General features: G+C 39.2%; 1 protein-coding gene across 1 annotated transcript in view; it reads left to right on the forward strand.

The window, feature by feature from the left end:
* MTUS2 (microtubule associated scaffold protein 2) overlaps positions 1-19,092 on the forward strand; it is a 732,715-nt gene that overhangs the window by 472,164 nt on the left and 241,459 nt on the right. Inside the window, exon 6 of the mRNA XM_069080726.1 lies at positions 3,591-3,752. Within this exon, the coding sequence (XP_068936827.1) occupies positions 3,591-3,752 (162 nt within the window). The remainder of the gene's footprint in view (positions 1-3,590; positions 3,753-19,092) is intronic.

Below are 19,092 nucleotides of genomic sequence, written 5' to 3' on the forward strand. Positions count from 1 at the left end.
GCACGTCCATGGGGCATGGGAGATCTTTAAATCCCATAACCCTTACAGCTATATGCAGAGTAAATACTCTAACAAATCCAATAAGCATTTATTAAGTACCTACAATGTGCCAGTCCCTCTGCTTAGTACTGAGGATGTGCTAAGTGCTTTCTTAAAAAAAAAAAAAAGAAAGATAATCCCTGCCCCAATGAGCTTACAATCTAAAGTGAGAGATAACACAAAATGGAGGCAGGAGTGGAGTGGGACATGGGACATCCAAGGGTGCTTAACAGAGGGGCTTCTTGTTTCATGGAGTTAAAACTAGACAGGAGAGCGAATGCTAAGGGGAGTGATCTTAGAGTCTAGTTTCTACCCTCTATAAAGGAAGGCTTTGGGAGGAGTTTGGTATTCTGCCCTCCAGACCAAGGGGAGAGTAGGCTGAGGGCTGTGGTGTCAATCAAGCCTTGAGCTAGCTAGCAACATAGTGGTGAGGTCAGAAGTGATGAGCTTAGCCTGGGAGGGGCATCTTCTTCCATGGAACTGAAACCAGGCAGGGAAGCAAATGCAAACTATATAGAGAGTACATAAAAAACCAATTGTTCAGGAGATGCTACTAGCAACTTAGGGTATGAAGGGAGAATTCCTATAGGATGTGGCACTTGAGGTAGATTTTGAAGGAAGCCAGGGCTCCTAAAAGGCATAGGGGAGAAGGGTGTAACTCCCTCCTCATGGGATCCGGCCTTTGCAAAGGTACAGAAAGTGGGAGATGGAATTTTCTGTACAAGGAACAGCAAGTAGACCCCTTTGGTTGGAATATAGAGAATGTGCAGCAGAATGATAGCTAATAATGGGCAGTGAGGTGGTGCAATGAATAGACTGTTGGACCTGGAGTCAGGAAGACTAATCTTCCTGAGTTCAGATTTGTACCTCAGACACTTACTAGCTTGTGATCCTGGGCAAACCATTGAACCCTGTTTGCCTCTGTTTCCTTATCTGTAAAATGATGTGGAGAAGGAAATGATTCCAGTATCTTTGTCAAGAAAATCTCAAATGGGATTGTGGAGAGTCAGACATGATTCAACAATAACAAATAGGTAATAAGCCTGGAAAGGTCAACTAGAGCTGAGTGGTGAAGTGCTTTAAATGTCAACAGAGAAATTCTTATCTTATTTAGAGGGAACTGGGAACTAGTGGAGCTTTTTGAGTAGGGGAATGACATAGTCAGATCCGTGTTGGCATTTGATAAGGGACTGAATCAGGCTAGCCGCCATGTGAGGGGAGAGCAAGGAGGGAAAGAATGCAAGAGATACTGTGGAGGTAGAATGAGTAAGGCTTGGCCAGCCAGAGATCAGAGTTTAGAGAGAATGGCAGACCCAAGGAAAATAATGCCAAGCACACCAACTTGGGTTACATGATGCCTCGAGGATAAAAGTATGGGGTGGTCTTTAACAGAAATGGGGAAGTTGGGAAGCAGAAAGAATTGGGGAGAAAGATAATCTGTTCTATTTTGGATATGATGAGTTCGAGGGGCTGGTGGGACATCTATTAAGCGTCCAATAAGCAGCTGGTGATGTGGGATTGAGTGCAGGAGAGAGGTGAAGTCTAGGTTAATAGATCTGTAAGTTTTCCCACTTATGGCTGCTAATTTAATAGGCAATCATTTCAACTGAAATTTCTCAGAGGTTTATATGTGTGTATGTATATTGGCGTTATCTGGCATTTATTTAACACTTTAAAGTTTCTGGAGTATTTTACATACGTATCACATTTAAGCATCCGTATGTAGATATACTTATTTCCTTCTGTTTTCGTCATAGTAAAATGGATTCTCATTGTTTCTTCTCCATACAAAATTGGATGCTGAGAATAAATTCTGATGTGAAGGCTTCTGAAAGGTGTACCCAAGGAATAAAGTCTATGTTCCCGTACTCACCTCAAAAAAATAAAATGCATTGGATTCCCACAACTCCGCATGATTACCCCCATTGTTCCCTAGGCCCCTAGCATTCTCCCTCCTATTCTTAGCTGTTTGAATTTCTAACCCTTGTTTAAGAAAACAGTCCAAAGACTGCCTCCTCCAGGAAGACTTCTGTGATGTCCTTAGCTGGTACTTTCAGAAATTCCATGGCACTGTGTTTCATAAGTGTCTAACAAACTTATTATAATAGTTTAGATTATAGCATTCAGTATTGATGGGCAGTATCTCCTTGAGAGCTTTGTGTATGGGATTGCTTAATAAATACTTCTTGTGATCTAAATTTCAGATAGGAGAACCTGTTGAAAACTAGTGGATTGTTGAAACCAATATTTATTCTTTCAAATTTAATGTGTCATTTCTTCTGAAAAACTGATTCTCACTAACACTTCCTATTTAGTAACTTCAAATTTCTAGCAGAAATGAAAATATTGAAATTGTCAGTTCTGTGTTTGGAACAAAACTAAGAAAGTTGCCATCAATAAGATCAGATGATCTCCTTTTCTTTCAGGATCCATCAATCAGTAAATGTTTATTAAGATCTTACTACCTCTAAGGCAATATTCTAAGTGCCATAGACAAAAACAAACAGTCTTTGCCTTGAAAAAAACTTGGGAGACAACATGGGTCTATTTAGATATACCTATCTCTTCTACATTGCGACTTTCCCCATCATGGTTTCACTATACCTAAGGTTGGCTAAGAAATTAAATGAGAATTTTAGGGGAAGTTTGGTAGTTGATAGTAGGTTGTATTTCTTCTTCTAAAATTTTCTACTTGTATATATGTATGTATATATATATATATATATATATATATATATATATATATATCTTTTGACTGTATCAATTGTGAAATTTAATCAAAATCTAACCTGTGTTAACCAAAAAGTTATTATTAATAAGCCCCACTTGATTTCAAATCTTTGTTTCAGATGACTACATAGAATTGCAAAACTGAGGTCTGTTGTATTACTTTAAACCTTTACCTGTTTTGTTTGTTTGCTTTATTTTATTTTAGACTCAAAAGCCAGAACACAAATACAGAATAGAAGAAACAAAAGCATATCATAAACTTAAATACTGGAACTTAAATACAAAATTAGAAAGAAAAAAACCATGCTATGTGCACAGCAGAACATGAGAGAGGATTCAAAATATGTAACAATAAATTTTCATTTCTAGAAGTCCTGTGTGATAAATAATACATGTTGTGTTGAATACGGGCCATCTTTTCTTTGCTTCCTTTTAAGTTTTATTTTGTTCTCTGCTGTGCATTTTTTTACCTTGTTCTTTTTTTCCTCCCTTCCCACATCCCCCAAACAGCTACAATAAAGTTTAGATATGTTTCTCTATAGCTGTAAATATATACATAGACATAACCTTTCCCTATTTCTCTCCCATCCTTTTATTCCCAATACAGAGATAATTTGGGAACAATAGTTATGCTTTGGAGAAAGTGAATTATTTTTTCCATTTATTTGGTTACACAGAAAGGTGAACTTCTGTGGTCTTTTATTAAAGTCAGGTCACTATATAAGGGTACTTTGCTTTTATCATAGTTGGTAATTGCAAATAGAAACTGAGTTGATCTATTTTTCATGAAGTTATAATTAATGACTCTTGGCCTCCTGCAGGTTCTAGCTTTGTAAATGAAGACCAGCCTGCTCCAAAGGCAGCTGTGCTTTCTAAAGATGCACCCAAGGGGACCAGCAGGACCACAGCACAAGCAGCCAACATCGTGACCACTCCCCGCCGGAGTTTGCTTCCTGCACCCAAACCAACTTCTACTCCTGCTGGTGAGACTTTCTGATCTAAGGAATCTGCATGACAAAGTAGAATAGCTGTACTCTACTAGACACTTTCCTAAGATCATTGTGATCTTTTCAACATTAACAATGTAAAGGGGTAGAACAAATAACCCCTAAGTGTGGCAACTCTACATCCTAGATTTTCCAGTGAAGTCCCAGTTTCAAGAAGAAAAAGTAACTTTAGAGAAGTTTAGAAAAAGGAATCAATCAATAAATCAATATTTATTAAACATTTATTGTATGCTAAGCACTGAGTATGCCCCCCAAAAAAGAGCAAAAGGCTACCTGCCCTCAAAGAGCTTACGATCTAAGCAGGGAGTCAACGTCCAAACAGATTTATATATATATATATATATATGTATGTATGTATGTATGTATGTATATATAAAGCAAGTTATATACAGGATAAATAGAAAATAATTACCAGAGGGAAGGGCCTCGAATTAAGGGGATTGGCAAAGATTTCCTATAGATTTCCTGGCATTTTATAAGCTGGGGTGGGGTTGTCAGTAAATCAGAGCAGAGAAGCAGGGTACAATTAAATAAATAAAGTGCCCAGAATACCTTTTGTGAGACTCTTTACGTAAATGCTCTGATGCTTGTTTTGGAAAATATGGTATGGCCATTGTTTTTGTCTGTAAGATGCCTTCCACTTCAGTATCTATGAGTCTGGCTGTCAGCTTCCTAAAAACTTATCTATGAATGGTATTTAAAAGTGAACATATTAACAGGGGATTGTTTACCTGGAGTCTATAAATTTTTTTTTTTATTTTTTTAAATTTTCATAAGTAGGGAGGAAGGTACCTCAATGGATAGAGCACCATACTAGAAGTTAGGAAGATCTAAGTTCAAATGTTACCTCAGACATTTACTAGCAGGTTGACACTGGGCAAGCCATTTAACCAGTGTCTGCCACAGTTTCAAATCCATAAGTTAGGTATAATAGTACTACCTGCCTCCCTGGGTTGTTGTGAATAAAATGTGATATTTGTAATGCATTTGGCAAGCCTAAAAGCACTATATAAATACTAGCAATTATTATCATTGTTACAATGGTATTTCAATGTATTTAGTTTCATTTCTTTTTTTTTTTTGAGGGGAAGGCAGAGCAATTGGGGTTAAGTGACTTGCCCAAGGTCACATGGCTAGTAAGTGTTAAGTGTCTGAGGCTGAATTTGAACTCAGGTCCTCCTGGGACTCCAGGAGGAGATTTTGACTCCAGGACCAGTACTCTATTCATTGCGCCACCTAGCCACCCCTTTGGTTTCATTTATTATTCTATTTATATTTTACTTTATGCATTGACAAGCATTCTTCTGAGAAAGGGTCCAAAGGCTTCACCAGACTGCTTGAGGGAGTCCTTGACACAAAAAAGACTAAAAACCTCTGTTTTAGACCCTCATTATTACATCATTATGTACAATGGATTGTTCCAGATTCTGTTACAAACAAAAACAGTGTTCTGTGGCAGAACTCAAATTCTTATCAGCTTGAAAAAGAAAACTTCTCCTTTTATTAAAAAAATAACAGATTCTTTTCATCATGCTTACCATTGAGTTTCTTTCAAGAGCTTTATATAGACCCTCATATCAATTCCATTATCATTCATGTTGAATGAAGTCCATATCCCAAGAAGAAAAATTTGTACATTTAGGGAAGTTTCAAAAAAAGGAATATGCTTTGTACATGTCCTGTGTTTTGTTTGTTTGTTTGTTTTTTTAGAAAACAAAAATGGGCTATTTGGGAAAAAATGCTGCCTTGGTTTTCTCTTCTGGTAGAATGTGAATGCTACTAACCACATAGAATTGTTGTAAGGAAAATAAATATGTAAATCTTAAAATGTTAGAGAAATGTGATTGGTTATTCCCCACTAAGCTTATTCCCTCTTCTGGCCTTGCTGTTCCTGACTGGGGTACCACCTTTCACCTTCTCTTGCCAGGTTTGGTTAATTCTAACTCTACAACATCTATTTCTTCTCTCCACTCACTCAACCGCCATGCTAGTCTAGCCTATATTCCTCAATAACCTCTTCATTGGTCTACTTGCCTCAAATTTTCCTTCTCTCTGATCTATCCCCATTCCTCCAACTATTAAGGTGATGTTCTTAAAACACAGATCTGACCACATCACACCCCCTCCTCAGTAAACTCCATGGCTCCCTCTCATCCCTGGGATTCCCTAGAAACTCTTCTGATTAAAGGTTAAAGCTCTTCCCCACTTGGCCTCGGCCTCCCTTTTCGGTTTTATTTTACATTATTCCCTTTCATGCATTCTATAATATAACCAGATGGGTCTTCTTGCTGTTGTTCACATGTGACATTCTGTCACCTCTGCCTCTGCATAGGCTGTCCCCCCAACCTGGAGTGTACGGCCTCCTCACCCCAACCTCTTGGGTTCCTTAGTTTACATCAAAGCTTAACTCAAGTGTCATCTTCTTCATGAAGTCTTTCCTATCCAACACTCCCCACCCCCAGCTAACTCCTTCCTCCCTCCTCACCAAAAAAAAAAAAAAATACTTTGAATTTATTTTGCATAAACTTCTACATAAACATGATGTTTCCCTAAACTCTTTGAGAGCAGGAGAGCAGGGACTGGTTTTTTTTTTCCCATCTCCTGATCACCTAGCAGAGAACACTTAACTTATTAAACGATTGATTGACTGGTTGATGTGAAGGGCATGGAGCAATACTGGTGTTAACTCAGACCTCTGCTAGACAATGCAAATAGCAGTTTAAATGGCAACAGTAGGATTCCTTGGCATTGAATTTAGATCAGGAGGGACTAAAATGAAAAATGATGAAAATTATTTTAAAATTTTGAAAAAGAGGAAAAAGAGACCCATGCAGTTGCTCAGACAACTCTATATCAGATATGGGAATAAAAAAAAAAGACACATAAAGACTAGGAAAACAAAGATGAATAGAAGAATGAGGCATGTTCCTTTAAGGATGATGTTAAGAAGCCTGAATCCCAGAAGTGGAGCCTGTTGAGGAAAGCTGAAGACAAGGAGGGCTTTTGGTTTTGTTTTTGTGATATTGGAGATCAGAGAAGGGATAGGACGGTGAAAACTGATGGAAAACAGAACTGCTCAACTTTGATTTTGCTTCTGTTTTTCCTACTAGAGAAAATTATCTTTGGACAGGAGAGGACCTTGCTGGCATGAGAAATGAATGCAGTTATTCAGTAATTTGAACATTCCTTGGCATTGCCCTTCTTTAGGATTGGGATGTAAAGTAATCTTTTCCTATCCAATGGCCACTGTTGAGTTTTCCAAATTTTCCAGATTCCAAATTTCCACATACTGGCACATTGAATACAATACTTTAACAACATCATCTTTTAGGATTTTAAATAGCTCGGTGGGAATTCTGTCACCTCCATTAGCATTGCCAATGATTCCTAAGGCCCACTTGACAATTCTTCAGGGTGTCTGACTCTAGATCAGTAACTAAACCATCATGGTTATCAGTGACGGTAAGATCTTTCTTGTATAGTTCCTTTTGTGTATTCTTTGCCACCTCTTGCCATGACAAGGCAGTGATCCAGGAGGGACAAGGTCACTTACAGAATTGATAGATGTGATTGTTTGGACAATGCCCCTGACTTTGGAAGACTGTGGAGAATGGGAGAGAGATAGCAATGGAATAAAGAAGGGCAAATAATTTCCCAATTTGAAAAAAAAGAGAGAGAAAAGAGTCAAGTTTGCAGACTGAGCCAGCGAACTTGACTTCAATTTTGGCAAGATTCTAGAATGTCTGAGAGAAGAAGCAAGGATCCTAAAGAGTCATCATGCCTTCATCAAGAACAAATCATGGTAGACCAATCTCATTTTCTCTTTTGACACAGATGATAGTCTGGTAAGTATTATTTACTTAGGTTTCAGCAAAGAATTAGACAATCTCTCAGGTTATTCTTATGCAAAGGTATAGGGATATGAGTTAGATATAATGCAGTTAGGTATATTCTAGAGTGGTTGAAGGACTGTAATCAGAATTGTTGCTGTCTTTTTGTCAGCTTGGAAAGAGGTATCCAGTGAGGTGCCCTAAAGATTCAGTGCTTGGCCCTTTGCTGTTTAACATTTTGATTAATGACTTGGACAAGGGCATAGCTTATCAAATTCACCAATAGCACAAAGCTAAGAGGGATAGAAAACGCTGGATGCCAAAGTCAGGATGCCAAGAGATCTTGACAAGCCAGAACATGGGGCCAAATTGAATAATGAAACTGAATAGTGACAAATGTGAAGTTGTACAACTTTACAAGTAAAAGATCATTCAGTTTATAAACATTTTAAGCACTTACTATGTACCAGACACCATACCAAGGGCTGGGAATATGAAGAAAGAAAAAAATAGAATCCCTGCCCACATGGAGCTCGCATTCTCAAGGGGGAGTTTTTCAGTCATTTTTCAGTCTTTCTAACCCAATTTAGGATTTTCTTGGCAAAGATTCTAAAGTGGTCTGCCTTTTCCTTCTCAGGATCATTTTACAGTTGAGGAAACTGAGGCAAACAGGATTAAGTGTCTTGCCCAGGGTCACACAGCTATTAAGAGTCTGAGGTCATGCAAATAACTGAGATCCCTTTCCACATCAAACTATTTTCATAAAGATAATGACTTTTGACTTCAATGATAGTTTTGACCCTACATTGTTTTTGTTCTGTTTATATAGTGGACATTGACTATTGAGGATGTATTTTTTATGAACTCTGCTGTAAAAAAAGAAAAAGGTTTAAATGGCTTGCTGAGTTGAATAGTTATGGCAAAACCCACAAACTTCAGCAAAGATGATAGATCATCATTTGGAGCATATGAGAACCATGTGATAATCTAAACTTTTTATCATTTTAAAATTTTTTTTAAAAATATACATGCATGTCAAATGTCTTTTTCAATGATTCGAAATATACGTTTTATGACTGGTAACTTTTTCGAACAAGAAAACTCCAATAAATGTTTTGATTAAAAAAAAAAAATCTGAGGCCAGATTTGAACTCAGGAAGATGACTCTTCCTGACTTCAGGCCCAGCATTCTATCTATAGGCCTATTTTAAAATGGGAGACAATACTCACACTTATATGAATGTTGTCTAAAAGGGGAGAGAACATTCAAATAATTGTGTACATACAAGATCTGTACAGTGTCGATAGAAGGTAATCTCTGAGAGAAGGCACCAGTCATGGGGGAATAATAGTAGTGAGTGACCAGGAAAGGCACATGTAACTAGATATGTACAAAGTTGTAAAGCCACACATGAACAGCTGTCCAGAAGAATGCTGCTACACAGTTATAGTGAACACTCTATTTATTCAGTAACAAATCAGAGCAAAATATTCACAGAGAATCAAGGTACAGCATTCGCAATGTTACAACTTATCACAGAAAATCAAAATACAGCATTCACCATGTCACAACTCAACAACTTATCACTAAAATGGCCACATAGTTTTCACCAAAGTACAATCATTTAGCAACTCAGTCATTCAATCATCCTTAAGGAGGAGGGTCACAAAATACAATAGACAAAGTTCTCCACTCATGGGGCACACTAAGTTACAAATCAGTCACTATTCAATCATCAGTCACTGCTCAGTTATCAGTCACTGCTCAATACCCTCTTACGGGGTAGTGGAAAATACACAGGCCATCCACCCCTAGGTCACAGTAAATTATGATCTTCTCAGTCAGTACACAGTATCCAAGTCTTCTTTCAGCTTAACAGAGCCACAATTCATACACATTGCTAGCACCATCATCAATTCACTATCTGCCTGTGAAATCAACTCAGACCCACCAACAAGGTCTGAGAACTCAACACAAATCATCAACAATAGAAATTAACACTGACCCACAAGCAAGGTCCAAGAGGTCAGCACAAATCATCAGTAATGATGGACCTCCAAAATCAAGACCTCCAAAACCCTCCTCCAGGACTTCTGTAAACAGACAACCAGAAAATCCTCTTTCAGGGCTTGAGTAAGGTCCCAGGGCTTCTGTACAAAGTATCACAAACAAACATCAACACAGATAGAGCAGACAAACAGAGTGCAGGGATACCACAAATATTCCCCTCGACTCTGCCACCACAGGAGTTCTCTTTTCAGCTCCTGCTGTCTCTAGCCGTGGGACTCACCTTATATAGTCATTAGCTCCTCCCCAGGAGTTCACAAGTTCTAGGGTTCACAAGTTGTGGAGTTCATACATTCTGTTTCTTAACAGACTGAAATAAGGTGTTAATTCAATAGCTGAAACAGCGTATGAACGTGCTTGCCATTACAAAAATGTCTGTAGGTTTCAGTGGATTGCAAGCTAACCAGGGGTCAGCAATGTCATTACAGTCAAGAAAGTAGGTGCTATATGTTGTAGGTGGTGGTGTTGGTCCCTTATTCTCAATGACATCTAGGACTATGTTGAAAGGCATAGTGTTTGGGTCCAGAGAAGGGTTGGCTGGTCCCTTCTTTTGCCTTGGGTTGGACTACATTAAGAGCGTCACACTCAGTTTAAGGTGCCATGGTTCTGGAAAGCCTTTGATAAATTGGAGGGTATCCGGAGGAAGGCATTCTGGGAGTATTGAAATCATGTCAGTCAAGGCTCATTTTATGAATCTAGGATTTTTTAGCCTGAAGAAGGGAAGACTTGGCAGGATCATGGTGAGTGTGTATATTCATGTATTTTAAGATTGACACATAAAAGGGGGATTACATTTGATTTATTTGGTCCCAGAGGGAAGAACTTATGTCAATGAATAGAAAGTTAGGCTTAATATAAGGAAAAATTTCCTAACAATTTTTATTCAGTTGTTTTTCAGCCATGTCTGACTCTCTCTGATCCCATTTGCAGTTTTCTTGGCAGAGATACTAGAGTGGCTTGCCATTTCCTCCTCTGGCTTACATTACAGATGAGGAAACTGAGGCAAATAAGGTTAAGTAACTTACCCAGGGTCAAAAAGCTAATAAATGTCTGAGGCCAGATTTGAACTTAGGTCTCCTTGTCCTTCTTACAGTTAGAACTGTTCAAAAGTGGAATTAGCTGGATTAGGAAGTAGTAATTTTCAATTAAAGGTCAAAAGGCTACTCATCAGGGATGTTTTGAGGGAGTTTTGTCCAGTTATGGGTTAGACTAGACAGTCTGCCAGTTCCCCTTTAACTAGAAGATTCTGACTTCCTAAAATCCTTGTTTGTAGCAGCATATACATCATTTGAATGTAGGTTATGTTTATATTAAGATGGCTGTCATTAGTATTCCAAAGACAGCAGCTTCCAGGGGGAGAGGAGTGATGCTTCCCCCAGAGGCCTCCCCTTCCCTCTTGGCAGAGAAGCTCCAATCATTATATTTCTTAGAACAGTCACCCTACCCTCAACTCAGAAAGCATCCCTGCCATTGTTTTCTCTAGAGACTGAGTTGAAACCTGAACTTACATGTTCTTGCCTGTGATGAGCCATCATTTTCCTTGTTGAAAATCAAGTAAATGCCCTTTAGAGCTGTGCTTGCTGACATCCAATGATTTAATGGACCTGAAGTTCCTAAGTCAGGGGAAAAGAGGTCAAGGGAGTGAAGATTTTATCTTCTCTATTTTTCTTTTGATGAACAGGGTGATTATTCCCTTTACCATCTGAGATAAAATTCAAGGCAATCTCTTCATACTTCAGAAGCATAGATTGAGAAGTGCATAGAAAGCAGTTTTATTTTATTTTTTCAATTTAGAAGCATTTATTTCCTCTCCCTCTTACTTCTACTTCTCCATCTGAACAAAAAGGAGGAGAGAGAGAACACTCATAACAATTATGGACAATAAAAAAGCAGATTCTTTGAAGCATCTGAGTGCCACAATAGACTTGGAGTCAGGAAGGTCTAAGTTCAGATCCTTCTTAGACATTTACTAGGTGTGCAACCTGGGCAAGTTACCTAACCTTTTTGTGGGGCCTCAGTTTCCTCATCTGTAAAATTAGATAATAATAGCATCTTCCTGATAGTTTTGTTGTGAGGATAAAATGAGATGATATTTATAAAGTACTTTGCAAAGCTTGAAGCTTTATATGAATGCTATCATCACCATCACTATCATCATGTTCAAAAATGCATGGTTCATTCTGCATTTTTAAAAGTCTTTAACTTCTATGTAGAAGAGTTTTTAAGTATTATAAATTCATTAAGGATATCATATTACCAATTAGTAAATTATTAATTCAAGCTGATCAGTGCATCAGAAGACAAGAAGAGTAAAATGCACCGAACAGTGAGTCAGAAGGTATGGAATCCAATCCCAGCTTTGCTGCATGCTAACGACATGACCTTGACTAAGACAGAAATTTTCTGAATCTTAGTTTTCTCATATGTTAAAACTAATGAGAAAATGTCCTAATAATATACTTTCCCAAACACTTGCCCACTACCATAAAGTCTAAAGCCTACAAACTCTGTTCTGGTGTATTAAATGCAAATTTGTTACAAGGGAAAAGTAATCATAGCATCTGAGTTGATTTCCTGTGGACTAGACTGTGTAGACATTAAAGTCCTTCAGATCTCCTATTTACCCACATAATTTTGTTGGTTGCTCCAAGTGTCAGGGTGTTGCAGAGACAATTCTACCGAGTTTGACTTAGTCATCCACTCTGGGAAGACCCTTTGAAGGAAGGTTATCAACTTCTTCCAGGCATATTATGCCATGAAGTTGGATGGACATATAGAGTTTTTCTGTTAGGGTTTCTGTCTGAACAGACAGTACAATTGGAAATGGGATGCGTGGGAGAAGAAGAGTGGCTTAGATTGCTGTCAGGAAATTGCAAACTCTTTAAATGTTCGCAAGCTTCTCCCAGGTACCTTTTTAGCATCTGCTGTTATATGGCTGCAGGACAGAGAACTTATGTTTCTGAAGAATTGAAAATGAATAGAACAGAGAAAGCCCAGAGTGAACAGACTGCAGCTTAGGACCAGTGAGGGAGAACAGAAGAGTGATAGGATGAAACAGTGGTTTCAGTCTCATGGCAAAGGCAAGGGTTGGCCCAAGGATCGGGTGATATTGTCCTGATGTCAGGTTGTTGTTCTTCAGTCGTGTCTGACTCTTTGTGACACCATTTGGACTTTTCTTGGCAAAGATACTGGAGTAGTCTGCCAATTTCTTCCCCAGTTCATTTTACAGATGAGGAAACTGAGGCAAACAGGGTTAAGTGACTTGTCTCAAGTCTAAGAGCTAGTATAGTGTTAATGGGATTTAAGATCTTCCCCCTCCATTAATAGGCCTCACATGGAGCCCGTTAAGGGAAGCTTGCTTAGGGGAAACTTGCTTGTAGGAAGGCTTCCATACCTTTTGTAAATTTCTAATTAGGCATTGAGTCATGAGGGATGCAATGCCTTCTGGATCTAAAAAGGATATATATACTCTGAGGTTAGCTTTTTCCTTTAAGGCTCACTCATTGGAAGAGTGTTCCTGTGATTTGGCCAGAGACTCTGGGTAGTTGTTAAGGAGGCCCCTGGGCTTTGAAAAATCCAGATAATGGTGCTTCTCCCTCTGGTAACTATGTGTGTATTGCTGTGATCAGACAGTCAGATCTGTCTGTAGATATGTGCTAAATTCTCAGATAGTTTGAAGCCCTGTCTTGTTGGTCTTTATTTCTCTGTTTGTATTTTCTCTATTTTCTTTGTTTGGATTTTCTCAGAAGTTCAGGGTGCTGACTTTTCCCCTGAACTAATGATTGTAATTTAGAAGGTTGTTGACCCCTTGAACAGTTGTCTTTCCTAGTAAAGCAGATCTAAGAACCTGTGCTAGCAGCCATCCTGGGTATGCCAGTGTGGTTGTCACTACAGAGTCACTACAGGGTCACACAGTGTCTGAGGCCACATTTGAGCTCAGGTCTTCCTGATTCCAAGCCTGACACTCTATTCACTGAAATACCTAGTTGCCACAGGGTAGGTACACTCTGCTATGCTTCTGTTAGGGTTTCTATCTGGCAAACCACTCCAGTATCCTGTCCAAGAAAACTCTAAATGGGGGCACAAAAAGTCAGACATGACTGAAATAAATGACCAAAATGGAGACGAGAATCACATAGGATAGGAAGGGATGAATGGGCAGTGATTTGAATCACTGGAGGGAAGATGAAATCAGTAAGATCTTAGGTATATTTGTATAGTAAGAATAAGGTGACTCCAAAAAATAGGTTCTTACTATATACCATATATACTTACTATACTAGATAACATTGGTAATTCTTCAGAATTGATTTAATGTAGTCAGAACTGAAAAGAAATATAATTTACTTCTTTGCTAATCCTGAAAGAAAAACAAAGTACTATTCATATTCTCTCTCTCTCTTTCTCTCTCTTGCTGTCTTGCTCTCTCTGTCTCTCTCTGTCTCTGTCTCTCTGTCTCTGTCTCTCTGTCTCTGTCTCTCTGTCTCTGTCTCTCTCTGTCTCTCTGTCTCTCTGTCTCTCTGTCTCACTTTCTCTCTCTCTCTCTCTCTCTCTCTCTCTTTCCCCCCTCCCTCTCCTTCTCTGTTCTTACTCAGAGTAAAAGCTTCAGGGGTTCATCTCTGGTGTGGCACCCCCACCAGTGTTCTGAGCCCCACCTACTTCACAACTATGGCTCTGCATGCATATCTAGGTAATTATTGGATTCAATCAGCCATCAATCACACATCCTTTTGTGCCTGGGATAGTGCTTAGTGCTATTGGATAGTGGTGTGCTGGAGCCAGCTCAAAATCTGATTGTTAAATTTGAAATATAAACATTTACAGCTCAGAAATCTGCAAATGCTATGAATCAGGACTTGATTTATTGTTTTGTTAATTGTATAGACTTGAAAAAGTGATAGAGAAAATGTTAATGCAGATCAAATTTAGAAATATGCATAGGTACATTCTCCCTCTGAGAGCCAATTGTTAAACATTTACCTCCATGTTCCTTTCAGGAGTTACCAGTGAAATATAAAACAGTCCATAAAAAGATACTATATTCTTCCCTAGGTGCAGCATTGGGTCTGTCTTGTTGGCATCGCAAGACATCTTCCTCATGGCAAAATGTAATGGGGCACAGTGGAAAGATCAGTGGACATGGATTTAGAAGATCTGGGTTCACATATCTCCTCCAGAGTTTATCATACCTCCCTTTCTAGACTCAGTTGCCCATATTTAGAATGAAAGAATTGAACTCAATTATCCTGAAGGTCCCTTCCAGTTCTAAATCTTGTAATCCAGTGATTTGTAGCAATGACTGGAAGATTTGCTAACTCATGATACAACCTTGTGGGATTCTTCCCAATGGGAATATTCAGTTCTAAATGGGGCTTTTGATGGGATAAACAAACTAAACTTAGTTCCAAGTTTCTTAGTTTTTAAAAAATCTGTCATCCTTACAGCACCCTCAAGATGCAAAGAAAATTACATTATCAGCAATTAAAAATTCATTTTAAAACTTCCCCAAGCACTGGCACTTAATATAAATTTAAAAAAAGAAAATGCTGTCTGTGATAGAGCTGACAGCCATCGCTGGTCTTCCCACTGCACTTTCTGCCTTGGGGAGTGATTAGAGGGTTCTCTATCATGTTCAAGGTATGAGACCCAAGAGCCAAGACCTTTTAGATTTTGTCTGGCCATCTGGCAGATTGCTGGTCGCCAGCTTTCTGATTGCCTCACCCAGCTTACTCCCAGCCAAAATTTCTAACTCTGATTAGGGTGATAGGGCCTGGGCTATATACCAACTCTGACTTTTGGCGGCCATGGTTATTTTAAATTCGGCTGACTTTCAGTTACCCATGTACTGGTGGCAATGTATTATAAGCTTAGATATGCGTAAATAAAATAAGCTAAAGCTGACTTTAAAGCTATAAATTAAACATTGTCCCTATTATAGAGGGATTTGCTATATACATTATTGGCATCACTTATGAATTTGATAGAGGAAAAGAGAAATTGTATTTAGTGCATTGGATCTCATATAATTTTTATAGGTACTTGAGTACCAGCAGAGGTAGATGTTCACTGGTCATAAATTTTATGACTATGTAATCCCAAGTGTTTCCATTTCCCCATATATAACCATCCTTTCTCCAAGCTAGTCGAATTTTTCTTACCATTATTGTTGATTTCAATGAAAAAGTCTCAGAGGAGTTTTGCTGAAGTGAAAAACTTTATGAGGCTAAAGATAGGGTTTTTTGGACCTGTATTTCATTGGTCTAGGGAACTCCTTAGGTAGCAAACATTTTTGTAGCATTTAACATGTGCCAGGTATACAAAAAATGTAAGTGCTAGAGATAGAAATATAAGCAAAAAGAAAGATGTTCCCTGCCCTCAGGGAGCTTACATTCTGATTGGGGAAAGACAACACACAAAAGGGAACAGAAAAGGGAGAAAGGGGAAAGTGAAGTCCAGGAGGGAAATGAGACATGATCATCTTGGATCCATCCCCAAAATGGAGTCTTCCTTTGACCCAGAAGGAACTTACCAATGGGAGAGGGGAGCTAGCATGCAAGAAGGACGTTCTAGGTAAGGTAACTCCCTTTGCCAATGCAACTTGACTCTTTCTCTATAATTTAGGGTCTAAATGAGTTGTCTAGAACATCCAGAGGTGATTACCCAGTCCGTGTACATTACAGACAGTACTCGTATTGGGAAGCTGGGTACAACTGACCAGGAAGGTAGGGAGGACCACAGCAACTCCGGCTGACTTTTGGTTCTGCCTTACTCTGGTATATTAAATAAGCTTTTTAATCTTAGACATAAATAAAGGTCACCCTTGATAATGATGCTTCACCATTACAGAGACACTCAGAATGTAATGACATTGGACTTGGAAGGTGCAAAGCTATTAGACCGTGCTGAGATGCCTCAGACTGCCCTGGATATCAGAAGTTGGTGTTAGCTGAGGTCTCCCTGAGGCTGAATCTGAATCGGTCCATTTGTCACTTTGAAGCCAGCAGGAGTAGGCACCAGAGACAGGGCTGGGGAAGTACAAAAGTAAAAAGAAGTATTTAAGAATAATGTTTGAGTGCTGTCCACATCCACAGAAAGAACTGTGGAGTCTGAATGCAGTTCAAGGCACAATATTTGCTCTCTTTTTTCGTTGTTTTGTTTTGTTTCTTCTTTCTCATTGGTTCCCCCACCCACCCACCCATTGGCTCTGATTCTTCTTTATGAGTGGCTAATGTGAAATTATGTTTAATATGAATGCATGTGTAAAGCCTATATCAGATTGCACGCCATCCTGGGGAGGGGGGAGTGGGAGAAAACTTAAAACAAAAGCTTATGAAAGTGAATGTTGAAAAATAAAAATAAATAAGCAAAAATTTAAAAAACAGCAATGTTTGAGGAAAAGGCAAGAGAGTCAGATCAACCAAGTCCAAAACAGTGGGTCATTGATAGAAAAATATGATAAATATAACCCTGGACAAGAGACATTATATCCGTGCCGGCTAGGTGGCCCAGTGAGTAAAGCACTGGCCCCAGAGTCAGGAGAACCTGAGTTCAGATCCGGCCTCAGACACTTAACACACACAAAAAAAAACCTAGCTGTGTGACCTTGGGCAAGTTACTTAACCCCAATTGCCCTCCAAAAAGCAAAACAAAAAGGAAAAATAAAAGAGACATTACATCCACTTCATTACTCATCAAGTTACATTTGCTCTGTGTCCTCAAAGGGCTATATACTACCCTTTTACTACCATGAAATTAGAAATTTTTCATATTTACTACCAACAGTAGGAAGGTGGTTAGTCTTCTTGGGAGCAAGAATGGAAATAAGATGAAGAACTGATGACCTGAAGCTACAAAGTATGATCAAGGCATAGATTTAGACTGATAACTTGAAGGGACTTAGAGGTTACAGAGTCTAATACAGTCATTTTTACAAATGAGGTCCAGAAATATTTAGTGATTCAGCTATTAGGTGTCTATGGAAGGATTCGAACTCAGGCCTTTCCCAACTCTGAGCCCAGTGGTCTATCTACTGTGCCAATTAGCTACCCAGTTTTCATTTATCTATTGCAAAGAGGAATATGATAATGTGAGCCAATGTAATCCACAGAAGAGCCTTGTGTTTTAGGCTAATTGTTTCAACTTCCTTTTCCCCTTTGGTGGGGACTGTTTTGTGAATCAGTCTGAGTGTTGTGCCCAGGCATGGGCGGACACATGCACATGTGTGTGTCCGCGCACACACACATACACACACACACACTCACACACACACAAATTTCCAGCCAAGGGTCTCAGCACACCACATACATATGGATTTAAGAATTATCTCAGAGACTGATGATTTTTGCACAGAGGGGAGCAGCCTACCAATTGACCAGAGGACAGCACCTATATCTCTTGGCCTGGGGGCTTGGTTCCTGGTCCCATCCTTTATCCCTCCTGCTGCATTAGACTTAACCCTGCCCATGGCTTTCGTAGCTCAGCATCAGTCATCCTCATTAGATTTTTCTCCCAGAATTTCATTCTCCTTTGTCTTTTGAAACTCCAGTTTTATCTCTTCAGACCACAGTTTTCTCAGCACTAGCAACCAGCAAGAGGCAGGACAAGAGATAGATAAGGTAGGCAGTTAGTTCCTTAGGACACAGCATGCAGAGGGATACACTGGGATATTTTTAAATATTTAGGACAGGGATGACTAAATCTGTGATTTCATGGTACCAGGAACTTCCAGATGGGGAAACCCCCTCTATCAATGCAGGTTGGCACCATCTTTGCAACACAGAGCCTTACAGAGACATCCAGGGCACTTAAACATTAAGTGACTTTCTCAGAATCATGCAGCTAATAGTATATGATAGGGACAGGCCTTAAACCCAGGTCCATGACCACCTCCCTTTCTACTATGCTATGGGTTGTCATGTTTTTAAAGATTATTTTTAAATGTACATGTTTTAATACCAAAAATTATTTTTTTCTGTGATGCACAGACATTTGTGTAAAGTCAACAGACCTGGGGCAGCTAGGTGGCACAGTGAATACAGCACCAGCCCTGGAGTCAGGAGGACCTGAGTTAAAATCTGGCATCAGACACTTAATACTTACTAGCTGTGTGACCTTGGGCAAGTCACTTAACTCCAATTGCCCTGCTTTCCCCCCTCCAAAAGAAAAATAAAGTCAACAGACTTATGCATTACAGACAAGGCTTAAAGCTACTGGTTGACAGTGACACCGAAAGTGATAATGTTCAAACCTTGATGAAGGTGCAGAAATAAATGCTTTGCCCAGGCTCTGCCAGCATCCCTACTTTTCCAGAAACTTAGAGTCTAATTGGAGTCCCACCCAACCTTCTATTTACTGACTTCTAACCCCCTGGGATCACATTGGATTTCTCCCTCTGTTCCAATTTGGACACTTGCCACCC

This window comes from Petaurus breviceps, unplaced genomic scaffold (assembly GCF_028583685.1).
Source record: "Petaurus breviceps papuanus isolate PSGF00001 unplaced genomic scaffold, PetGlider_PUasm1.0 91133, whole genome shotgun sequence".
NCBI lineage: Eukaryota > Metazoa > Chordata > Mammalia > Diprotodontia > Petauridae > Petaurus > Petaurus breviceps.